Source organism: Cebus imitator, unplaced genomic scaffold (genome assembly GCF_001604975.1).
Source record: "Cebus imitator isolate Cc_AM_T3 unplaced genomic scaffold, Cebus_imitator-1.0 Scaffold782, whole genome shotgun sequence".
NCBI lineage: Eukaryota > Metazoa > Chordata > Mammalia > Primates > Cebidae > Cebus > Cebus imitator.
Window position 1 is genome coordinate 134,450 of NW_016108097.1, and position 12,834 is coordinate 147,283.

The following is a 12,834-nucleotide window of genomic DNA, read 5'->3' on the forward strand; positions in this document are numbered from 1 at the left end:
AATAAAAGCTATTTATGACAAATCTACAGCCAATATCATACTGAATGGGCAAAAACTGGAAGCATTCCCTTTGAAAACTAGCACTTGACAAGGGTGCCGTCTCTCATCATTCCTATTCAACATAGTATTAAAAGTTTTAGAGCAATCAGGTAAGAAAAAGAAATAAAAGGTATTCAATTAGGAAAAGAGGGATTCAAATTGTCTCTATTTGCAGATGACATGACTATATTTAGAAGACCCCAAGTCTCAGCCCCAAATCTTCTTAAGATGGTAAGCAACTTCAGCAAAGTCTCCAGATACAAAATCAATGTGCAAATATCACATGCATTCGTATACACCAAAAACGGACAAACAGAGAGCCAAATCATGAGCTAACTCCCATTCACAATTGCTACAAAGAGAATAAAATACCCAGGAATACAACTAACAAAAGACGTGAAAGACCTCTTCAAGGAGAACTACAAACCACTGTTCAATGAAATAAGAGAGGACACAAACAGATGGAAAAACATTCCATGCTCATGGTTAGTAAGCATCAATATCGTGAAAATGGCCATACTGCCCAAAGTTATTTTTAATCACCACAAACCACCATCCCTTCACCAAAGGCAGTGATTTTCTTCGCCAAAGACAATCTTAAATAAAAAGAACAAAGCTGGAGGCATCATGCTACCTGACTTCAAACTATACTACAAGGCTACAGTATCAGAGATATAGACCAAAGGAACAGAACAGAGGCCTCCGAGTATCACCACATGTCTAAAACCATCTGATCTTTGAAAAACCTGACAAAAACAGGCAATGCGGAAAAGATTTCCTGTTTAATAAATAGTGTTGGGAAAACTGGCTAGCTATATGCAGAAAGCTGAAACTGGACCCCTTCCTTATACTTTACACTAAAATTAACTCCAGATGGATTAAAGATTTAAACATAAGACCTAACAACATAAAAACCCTAGAAGAAAACCTAGGCAAAATCATTCAGCACATAGGCATAGGGAAGGACTTCATGACTAAAACACCAAAAGCAATGGCAACAAAAGCCAAAATAGACAAATGGGATCTAATTATACATAAGAGCTTCTGCACAGCAAAAGAACAATCATTACAGCGAACTGGCAACCAACAGAATGGGAAAAAATTTTTGTAATCTACCCATCTGACAAAAAGGCTAATATCCAGAATGTACAAAGAACTAAAGCAGATTTGCAAGAAACAAACAAACAAACCCATTCAAAAGTGGGTGAAGGATATAAACAGACACTTTTCAAAAGAAGACATTTATGCGGCCAACCGACATTAAGAAAAAAGGCTCATCATCACTAGTCATTAGGGAAATGCAAATCAACCCACACTGAGATAGCATCTCATGCTAGTTGGAATGGCGATCACTAAAAAATCTGGAGACAACAGATGCTGGAGAGGATGTGGAGAAATAGGAACACTTTTACACTGTTGGTGGGAGTGTAAATTAGTTCAACCATTGTGGAAGACAGTGAGGTGATTCCTCAAGGATCTAGAAACAGAAATACCATTTGACCCAGCAATCCCATTACTGGGTATATACCCGAAGGATTATAAATTGTTTTATTATAAAGACATATGTACATGTACGTTCATTGTGGCACTGTTTACAATAGCAAAGACCTGGAACCAACCCAAATGCCCATCGATGATAGACTGGACAAGGAAAATGCGACACATATACACCACGGAATACTATGCAGCCATAAAAAAGGATGAGTTCGTGTCCTTTGCAGGGACATGCATGAATCGGGAAACCGTCATTCTTAGCAAACTGACATAAGAACAGAAAACCAAACACCACATGTTCTTACTCATAAGTGGGTGTTGAACAATGAGAACATACAGACAAAGGGAGGGGAACGTCACAGACTGGGGTCTGTTGGGGGGTGGGGTGCTAGGGGATGGATAGCAGGGGGTGGGGGGATTAGGGAGGGATAACATTAGGAGAAATACCTAATGTAGGTGATGGGGGGATGGAGGCAGCAAACCACCTATGTAACAATCCTGCAAGATCTGTACATGTACCCCAGAACTTAAAGTATAATAATAAAAAAAAATAAAAAAATAAAAACACAGAGGAGGAGGAAAAAAAACAAACAAACTGTGTCTCCAGCTGAGTTTGGCCATTAGGGCCTGTCCTGCAGGGTATTCGGGTTACATGCACTTGAACTTAAGAACAGAAACACCATATCCTGTAATCAACAATCTTACTTCTAGTAAAAGCCTATTCAATGTTAAAAAAAAATCAAGTCATACCAAAAGTTCAGGAAGGCCCTGCCATCTATATCCAAATTAACTCTTTTGAACGTAGCCAGACAAGTTATTTATAAAAGCCAAAACTCCAATGGAACAAAAATATGATGAATTCACTGAGCAAGTTAAGATATCCTAATTATCTTTTCTATAAAATTAACAGATTTGTAACCTATCTCCAAAGATTACTGGTATCAATTCAACACTAGTAAACATTTCTATAAAATCAACATGGAGAAGTAGAGAAGGATAAAGATTCAAAAATATTACAACTCATTTCTAGTCTGCTTTTTCTTCATAAAGTTTCTCTCCTCTGACTTGACATCTAAAGGAGCTGACTTCGAAGCTCCTTTTTAGCCTCCCCTTGACACAGGTGGGGCTCCAATAACCTGTGCTCTCTGTTATGAGCAACCATTTCACTTTGCTTGCTCCTGTGCATGAACAGTGCTTGGCAAGTGGCAGGCCCTCAGCAAGGCTGGGGACATGACTTTCTGTAATTGCATGACATCACCTTCATCAACAAAGACATGGTAATCCCTTTAATGGGCTTCCTTTTCCTTTCTCCCCAGAGACGATTGCAAATCACATTCTATTACAAATTACATCCTATTACTATTACAAATTACATTCTCTTTTGAGGCAACAACTTTGTCACTTTGGGCATAAAGCCTTCTGTCTTACGGTGAGTAGGCACGAATGGATCTCTGTGTCCTGGCCATCCCACCAGACTTGGCCATATCCTCATGCTCTTTCTTCCACTAGTGTCCTCAAGCTGGGGCTCCCTTCTCCACCTTCCTTGCCTACCTCCTCTCCAGGATGCTGACAGAACCATGGTGCAAGCTCTCAGTCTACTGGGACCCCTGCTGTTTTCAAAATGTCTCTCCTATTCCCTGCACCCTTTCTAGAGTCTCGATCTTTTCCATGTGATTGGCAATCCCAAAGAGAAGAATCAAAGCCCTCCTGCCTGGTCCCCAGCTCCCACACAGGAGCCACAGCTCCATCCTCACTCCCTGAACCATGTGCTACTTCAGCCACAGGCTCTGCTTGTCTTCTCATGATGTGACAATATAATCCGTGGATCCAACACCTACACTCTTCATGATCACATTTACTCTTTCTACTGAAACTCCTTTGCCTTGAAATGCTCTACTACTTTTGCATTTGTGGCAATGCTTCCTACAGGTTCTCTTTCTTATTTTCACTGGGTCTTTGCTTGGCATTGTTTGGGTTTTTTAATATGTATATATTTTTTATTGTACTTTAGGTTCTCGGGTACATATGCAGATCATGCAGGATTGTTGCATAGGTACATACATGACAATATGGTTTGCTGCCTACATCCCCCCGTCACCTATATCTGGCATTTCTCCCCATATTATCCCACCCCAACCTCCCTACCCCCCACTGTGCCTCCCCTAGTCCCCACCAACAGACCCCAGTGTGTGATGCTTCCCTCCCTGTGTCCATAAGTTCTCACTGTTAAACACCCGCCTATGAGTGAGAACATGTGGTGTTTGATTTTCTGTTCTTGTGTCAGTTTGCTGGGAATGATGGTTTTCAGATTCATGCATGTCCCTACAAAGGACACGAACTCATCATTTTTTATGGCTGCACAGTATTCCGTGGTGTATATGTGCCACAATTTCCTTGTCCAGTCTATCATCGATGGGCATTTGGGTTGGTTCCAGGTCTTTGCTATTGTAAACAGTGCCACAATGAACGTACATGTACATATGTCTTTATAATAAAACAATTTATAATCCTTCGGGTATATACCCAGTAATGGGATTGCTGGGTCAAATGGTATTTCTGTTTCTAGATCCTTGAGGAATCACCTCACTGTCTTCCACAATGGTTGAACTAATTTACACTCCCACCAACACTGCAAAAGTGTTCCTATTTCTCCACATCCTCTCCAGCATCTGTTGTCTCCAGATTTTTTAATGATTGACATTCTAACTGGCGTGAGATGGTATCTCAATGTGGTTTTGATTTGCATTTCTCTAATGACAGGTGGCGATGAGCATTTTTCCATGTTTGTTAGCCTCATATATGTCTTCTTTTGAAATGTATCTGTTCATATCCTTCACCCGCTTTTGAATGGGTTTGTTTTTTATTTCTTGTAAATCTGTTTTAGTTCTTTGTAGATTCTGAATATTAGCCCTTTGTCAGATGGGTAGATTGCAAAAATGTTTTCCCATTCTGTTGGCTGCCAGTTCACTCTAATGATTGTTTCTTTTGCTGGACAGAAGCTGTGGAGTTTGATTAGGTCCCACTTGTCTATTTTGGCTTTTGTTACTAATACTTTTGATTTAAACAACAAAGAGACCTTGTATCACACAGGGTTGGGGAGGGTCCCTACAGGCTCCTTCACATATCTTTCCTGATTTGCTCACCATGGCCACAGCCCAGCCCCTGAATGACACTCTAGTTCATGGCACACCAGACACATCTTGTCTGTGGGTCTCTGCTCTCTCACACTTTTTTGCACTTGCAAGTGTTGTCCTGGCAGATCTCTCTCATAAAAGTAGTCTGACATGATCTATACATATTTCCATTACCCTTTTTAGATTGTAAGTTACTCAAGATTGGAACAATTATTCACTTGTCTCCAAGGTACCTAGAACACTGACTCTCAATAAAATTTGTTAAGCCAAACAATAAATCTCCATTAAAAAATGCAGTCACATCTGCTGGCCATGACTGAACCCATGACCCTCAAATTGGATGAACGTTCCATTAATCAGCTCCAGAACTTAGGATTTCGTATGTAAGTATCTTAAAATTAACATTTTAGATACTTCAGTTTTTAAAGAAAGAGAAGAAAAAAAGAGTATTTAAAAAAGGTATAATTTAACCTTAAAAGCTTCTTCTTTGCTGAATTTTCTGGAGTCCTGGGAAACTTAGTTGTGGGTTTCTGGGGTGTATGCAAGATGGTCTCTGTTGACTTTGTTCTTGGGTCTATCAGTCCCTCCATAATCTGTCTTGCGTCTGATGCAAACTCCACATGGTATTTGTGAGGGGATTCTGAATCAATGTGTAGGACATTTTCCAAGTCATCTTCTTTTTCACTATCTGATGAATACTCTAAAATTTCTATAGAACTTGGCTGAAAAAAATTAAGAGAAAGGCATATTTTTAAATACAACAAGTATTTTATTCAAGTCCACATTTATTTATATCATTTCATTCCCTTACAGTTACATTTCTTGAAGGAGCTTTTTGAATACAGTATCTGCAGCTTAAACCTCTGTTCTGACAAAATCCCAAAGTAACCAAGACAAAGACAAGAAGAGGTTAAATCAACTGTAAGTCAGACTTTATCTCATAGAACCCACAAAAGTAAGTACAAATATTTCAATCTTCTTTCAGCAAACTACAAGACAGCACAATCTCCAAAACTGAACTAGTAACACTCATCTGAAAGGCTGATGATCGTCACTACGAATCTGACAACTACTGGAAAGAAAGTATTTCTTGGACTTTGAAATTTAACATGAAGCTAAATTGCCTCTTCAGGTGTAAATCATTTAATTTGCCAAAGGAATCCCCAAGAATAAAGATAAAGACTTGACTCTCTCAGTAAAATTATATCATATTTTCCAGAGACTAGTTTGAAATTGCAAATATCAACAGGAACTATTTAAGAATATGAGTCACTGTCTCCTTTTCCTAACATTTCCTAAAGTGTTTCTTCTTTCTCTGACTGAGATTTCTAAACTTCCAAAATAATTTTTTGAAAACTGGATTATAAAACAAGAATTCATATCATATGGCCTACAAAAAAGAAAAAAAAAAAACATATCATATGGCCAATTCTGGAGGAAAGAATCAAAACTTTTTTGACGTTTTCTGTCTTTACTGAGACACATGCTAAAACCTTAAAGCACAAGAAGATCTTATTTTCCTATACTTGATTGTATAGGTCAATCCCATGTCATTCTGTGTTAGCAACAATTCATCCTTTAATTTCTTAACTTCCAGTTAGGATGCACTAGCAGTCTATTTACTACCTAAATATTGGGGGTGGTACTAGAATTTACTTCATTAACTAATCTACATAAAGTGAAAGGCCTTTTTTTCTGAGGATTACTTTTTTTCTTTTTCTTTTTTTTTTTTTTTTTTTTTTTTTTTTTTTTTTTTTTTTTTTTTTTTTTTTTTTTTTTTTTGAGATTGAGTCTTACTCTGTCACCCAGGCTATAGTGCAGTGGTGTGATCTCAGCTCACTGCTACCTCTGCTTCCCCAGTTCAAGCGATTCTCCTGTCTCAGCCTCCCAAGTAGCTGGGATTACAAGCACCCACCACCATGCCCACCAGCTAATTTTTGTATATTTAGTAGGGACGGGGTTTTACCATGTTAGCCAGGGCTGGTCTCAAACTCCTGACCTCAAGTGTTCCACCTACTTCAGCCTCCCAAAGTGCTAACAGGCATGAATCACCACACCCAGCCAAATTCTTTCTAAGAGTCAAAAAAAAGAACCATCCATCTCCATACCTCGTCAAAAAAACTGCTTGAGTAGTCACCTTCTATCAGATGCACTGTAAATAAGAAAAAGTAAATGCCTAAATTTCTAAAATAAATGCAGAGCTTAGTTCTACTGTCCTCACCATTTCAGTTTTGTGCCTAACTCACTCCAAGTACCTGTTAATCCATTAGTAATCACTGGGACACAGGTGTGCCTCACATGAGAGCTTCTGAATAAACATTAAAAATGGGTCACCAAAAGATCCAGAGCAGTTCAGATTCAGAATGAAGCTCTTTGACACTAAATCCTTTACACATTACTTAAGAACCCCATATTTAAATAATTTCATTTTTTCTGTTATAAGAAGTCTTAAGTGCCCTAAAGTTTTGCCCTTTGTCCTAAAGCATTGTCTCTTAACCTTGGTACTCTCGCCATTTGGGGCTGGACCATGAGCTGGGCCATAGTGTACACGATGGAGTGCCTGGCAGCACCCCTGGCCTCTACCCACTAGATGACAGGAGCACCGCCTCACCAGTTAAAAAAGGTCTCCAGGAGTTGCCAAATGTCCTCTGGGGACAAAATCACCCCCCGCTGAGAACCAACATCCTAGAAATAAGTCAACAAATAACCAACCACAGGTGGCTTGGGATGGGGACTCACATGCAACGATAAAGAGGATTCATGCTGCTTGTAAGGATGGGGGAGGCCAAACCCAGATAGTTATAAAACACTGTGGTAGGAATGGTGCCGTGGAGTTACTGCTTGGACTCCAAGGAGAACACATAAGAAGGGCAACAAAGCCAGGAGGGGTACAGGGAAAGAGAAAAGTTAAGTGTCAGAAACGGTCTGTTTCTGGTTGGGTGAGTATAATCCAGCACTTTGGAGGCTGAAGCAGGCAGATCACTTGAGGCCAGGAGTTTGAAAGCAGGCTGGCTAACATGGTGAAATCCCATCTCTATTAAAAACACAAAAATTAGCTGGGAGAACAAAAATTCCTAGCTAATATCTAGGAATATACTGAATGCCAACTACTCACATGCTATGTTAGCTGCTACAGTAGTATAAAAAAATTTAAGTCCATTCATATTCCTGCATCCTTATACCCAATTTAAAAACTAAAGGAAAAACTAAACATACAAAGTAAGTTATGGACAATTCCAAATGCACCCTGCATGTAGCAGATGTAGAAATGGAGATCACTTGGAGAGGTAGCAGCCTAGAAGGTCTTTCCCAATAAAGGTGGTGTTTGACTTGAACACTGTCGTGGTCTCAGCCCTACTCCCTACTAGTGGGCTACCTCAGGGAATTATTTAACTTCCCTATACCTTTGTTTCCTCATCTTCAAATTGGAGATGGAGTAATAAATGCTAACATATTAAACATTTAGTAAATGTTAGCTATTCTTTTTAGCCCCTATAGTTTATATGTCTTTTGGTTTCAAATTTAGTATTTTAAAATTTGTATTTATTTTTCTAGTAAAACCTTTTTCTTGGTTTCTAAGAGGATTTCTATATAAAAGACAATGTGGAACACAAAAAATGTCTTCTGCAGACAACCAAAAAGACAAATACTGTCTTAACCCACAGAGCAAATCGTGGATCCTTTGTGTAGTCATTTTTAAATTATTTATTTACTTGGTTTGTTTTTTATTTTTTTGAGATAGGATCTCACTCTGATGCACAGGCTGAAGTGTGGTGGCATGAACACTGCTCACTGCAGCCTCGACTCTCCTGGGATTGAGTGATGCTCCCACCTCAGTCTCTCAAGTAGCTGAGACTACAGATGTGTGCCACCATGGCTGGCTAATTTTTTAAATTTTTTAGTAGAGACAAGGTCTCATTTTGTTGCCCAGGCTGGTCTCAAATTCCTGAGTTCAAGCCATCCTCCCACCTCGGCCTCCCAAAGTGCTGGGCTTACAGGTGTGAGCCACTGTGCCCAGCCCATGTAGTCATTTCTAACAGGAGCCAAGCTAGAAGGAACACATTTAGGAAAAGATAACTATAAGTCACCATTTTAGCAAATTGTATTTTAGAACATCCCCCTATGCCCATAATCCCGGATGAACATGGAAGAACTCTCCTACCACAGACAGAGAGGACCTAGTGGACCTACTTGCTCACTGGACGCCAGCTGCCTTGGCCTGGGCCTGACTATGAGGAACACATGATCTTTCAGAAAGGGATGGTACGTGCAGGTGTACATGTGCGCACAGACATGTGCGTGCCAGGGAGGGTGGAAAAGAGAGGGAATAGTAAGAGATAGGTCAAAGGTGACTGCAGGTTCATAGGTTCAAGCTTACATTTCCTCTCTACGTTGTAGAATCAGATTAATGAGAAAGAAGGGCAATGAGTTTTGGAACAAGACATACTTGTTTTTGATCTCATCTCAACTATTTAATTACTTTGTTACTTTGGACAAGCTGACTCCCCCATTCCCAGTTTAATCATCCAAAAATGGAAAAATTCTTTGAGAAATATTTTAAGAATTAGAGATAATGACTATTTATTATGAAATATTTAAAGGCACAGAAAGGTAGGGAAAAAAAATAACAAGTAGATGTACCCATCGCCTTTTGTCAAATTTTAACTTGATGCAAATTTTTTTTAGATTTTTTTTTTTTTTTTAATGGCACAGTTGAAATGTCCTGTATTTTTCTTCCTGTGCCTGTTCTCCTTAGAGGCAATTGTCTCCCGAATTTGACATTTCATTATCATCTGTTTTCATTTTTTTTTAATTGCACACATACAAATGTACTATTTTGCAAGGACACAGCAGCTGTAACTCATTAATTTTCATTGCAATGAAGTATTCCAGAGTCTGACTATATCACTTTTTACTTATCTGCTTCAATATTGGTAGACACTTAAGAATTTTGTAAATTTTCACATTACAACACTACTGTAACATGTATGTACTGCACTTGTTTCACTGGGCACGTACATGCTGATTCCTCAGTGGTAGACACTACCCAGTGGATTCTTGGACAGTCCATTCTCAACTACACTGGCAATTGTGAGATGGCTCTGTAGAGACACTGTGCTGACAGCAATGCCCATCAGCAGTGTTTGAAAGCTGTGGCACATTATCAGCATCACTGAGTAATTTTAAGCTTCTAAATTTATACCTATCTGATTGGGGTGAAATGTTATATCTCTCCTGTTTAAGTGTGCACATCCCTGATCATTCACAGGATTGAGCATCTTTGTAGTTGTTGAATGGCTCTTCAAATTTCTTCCTGTTTGTTCATATCCTTTACTCACTTCTCTAGTAGGAAAGAAAATGAATTTTTCAATCATCTGGATCTATGTGTTCCATAGAGAGAAGGTGGTTAGAAAACTGTTATTAAAATTTTAAAGTGACAGAAGAAGGACCTGGTATACACCACTGACATTCTTTCCCATACCTTAAAAAAAAAATCAATCACATTTCTTAACCACAGTTATTCCTGATAGGTAGCCTACTGCTGCTACATGGTGACCCAATGTACTTGGGTAAAATTTGGAAATTTTTATCCTTTACCAAATCATGTTTACAAAAAATAATTACTTTAAATAAATGATAACTTTCAAGAACAAAGTAAAGATTTAAATTTGTTTTTGCAAAGTTAACCAACTGATGCCCTCTTGAAACTTTCACAGAAGGTTACTTCTTTCAGAGATATAGCCCAGTTACAGAAATAATATAGATGAATAAATAAGGATCTTTTATAGCAGAAAAACAACTGCAATGGTCAAATGCACAGAGCAAAAATGACTATGTAGCTATTACCATAATCTGCTGATGTTTAAATGCAATAAAATTATTACCACAAGGACTTTTTTTCCTCCTGATGTAAGAAAGTTTGCAAGGAGGAGTCTTCTGATTTAATGAGTAAATATCACAAACAGCAAGACTGATATGAGGCAAGGAATTGTTCTTATGAAGCCAGTCAACAAAGACAATAGTCTGGTCCCATTTCCATTGCAATATACTAACATGACCTTGGTTAAAACCATCTATAATTTCTCAAAACCATAAAGTGTTCAATACTGACTCAGTTTCCAAAGTTAGCAATACTGCTGTAGTACAAATCTGTCACAATTTATTTCTGACTCCTTTTTTCAGAGAGAAAATGTTTCTATCCATAGAGAGAAATCCTTCAACCTCTGGTAGCCATGGGGTTAAGGACATCTCACATCGCAGCAGCCATGTGTCTAGGATAAGTCTGTTTCAGGGGTCAAAGCTGATTGGCCTCAGGTAGACAACTGACCAATGCTTAGCCAATCAGATTCTTTTCCTCAAGATTTTGAATTGAGTCTGGAAAGTGGAAGTTAAGCTACACTAATGACAGACCTCTAGATGAAAAGTCCATGAGCTTCTGCTGGTGAGGTTTCCAGGGCTGCCCCAAGGCTCAGTTCATCCTTCAACTTTATTTTGTTACTCAAGATATGCAGTACTGTTCTAGTGGATTTTCTCTTCTTTAAAAAACAGCTACACTTAGTTCCTTTTACTTGCAACTAAGAGGCTAATTACCTGAAAAATATCTCCAAATAGAGAAAACATTAAATAAATATTTATTCAGTACACACCATGTATAAGGTATTATGTAATAGAGAAAATATGACGAGGCACACTTCCATAAAGAGCTTGAAATAAAATAAAGCAGACATAAGCAGGGTTCACACTAATTCTCCAAATGGACAAAAAATGGAGCCCTTATTTCCGGTTGATCTAAAACCAGTATACGTAGTGGAAGAGGTAAAACCTGTACTGGGCCTCAGAGGATTGGAAAATTCTCAACTGATAAAGACTCAAAAAGAGAGCAGAAACCACATAAGGCAGGAAAGTACAGTGACTTTCACGATCTATAGACAAGTTTAGACAACTGAGAGTTTAGAGTTCATACTGGGAGCCAAGAGACAGTAACAAGAAAAACAGAATCCTATGGGTTGGATAAGGAGCAAGCTGTGGAGGATCTTGAGTGTCAGGTTTAAGAGTTTAGATATCCCTGAAGAAAGCAGAAAGCTTTTGAGTAGGCAAGGAGGATGAACTTAAAAGGCATGCTGATAAGACTGCTGTGGAGACTGCATATGGGATGTATTGAAAGAAGGGAAATGCTAATGCAGGAAGTCACTGTAAATATCCCGGCCAACTTCTCTCCATTTCAGAACTGTCCATCTTCTCTTAAAGGGTTCAGTTCACATATTCACAAATATCTCAATACAACAAGTTCAAAATCAAACTCCTAATATATTCCTCAAAACCAGTTGTTTGGCCCAATATCACCTGTATCAATAATACCACATGCTACCCAGGTGCACATCAGAAATCCCCTGATCTCCAATTCATGAGTAAGTTTTACCTCTAAAACTAGCCAGGATGTGCACCTTTCTCTCCACCCACTTCCACCTGGCACCACAATGGCTGCGACTCAGTGCTAATCTCTCGCTCTGCTCCTGCCCTCCTGCCAGGGTCTGCCCTCCACACAACAATCAGAACAACCTAAGTCAGAGCATTCCGCACCGTTCCTTTAGATCCTATAAACGACTTCCCAGTACATCTAGGATGCCATTCAATGTCCCCCACCTGCCCTGTGGTTTCTAAGGCCTCAGGTGGCCTCTGGACCCACCAGGCCTCTACTGGTAGCTGTCTACCTCGTCACTGCTCCCCAGCCCTTCTGACCTGCTTTTAGGTTTCCACACCATGTTATTTCCTGTGGACACCACAGCCCTTCCTGCCCTAGAATATGCTTCCTCATTCCCACCCCAAATCTTTCCCTAAGTCTTCCTCAAGTTTCAAAGTTTCAGCCTACATATCCCCTCATCATACAGGTCTGCCTTCAGCTCTCGAGCAGAAATTGGTGGGTGAGGAGGCTGGGGCAACAGCAGCAAACTCATTCTCTCTCACTCTCTCTCTCTCTCTCTCTAGCAGCAAACTCATTCTCTCTCTCTCTATCTCTCTTCCTCCTTATTTTCTGGAACATGAGAAAAAATTAGGCTCCCTTCAACTAAAGTAAAACAGGAAAAATAACTACAACAATATCATCATCATCATGTTCTTATACTACGCTCTACCAGTTTTGAAGTACTTGCACATGTATTAATTCATT

General features: G+C 39.2%; 1 protein-coding gene across 3 annotated transcripts in view; it reads right to left on the minus strand.

Moving 5' to 3' along the window:
* Positions 1–12,834, minus strand: part of LOC108297231 (DNA repair-scaffolding protein-like) — a 162,644-nt gene that overhangs the window by 32,033 nt on the left and 117,777 nt on the right. For all 3 annotated transcript variants that reach the window (XM_017519947.2, XM_017519949.2, XM_017519948.2), the window contains exon 6: positions 5,139–5,389. In XM_017519947.2, the coding sequence (XP_017375436.1) occupies positions 5,139–5,389 (251 nt within the window). The remainder of the gene's footprint in view (positions 1–5,138; positions 5,390–12,834) is intronic.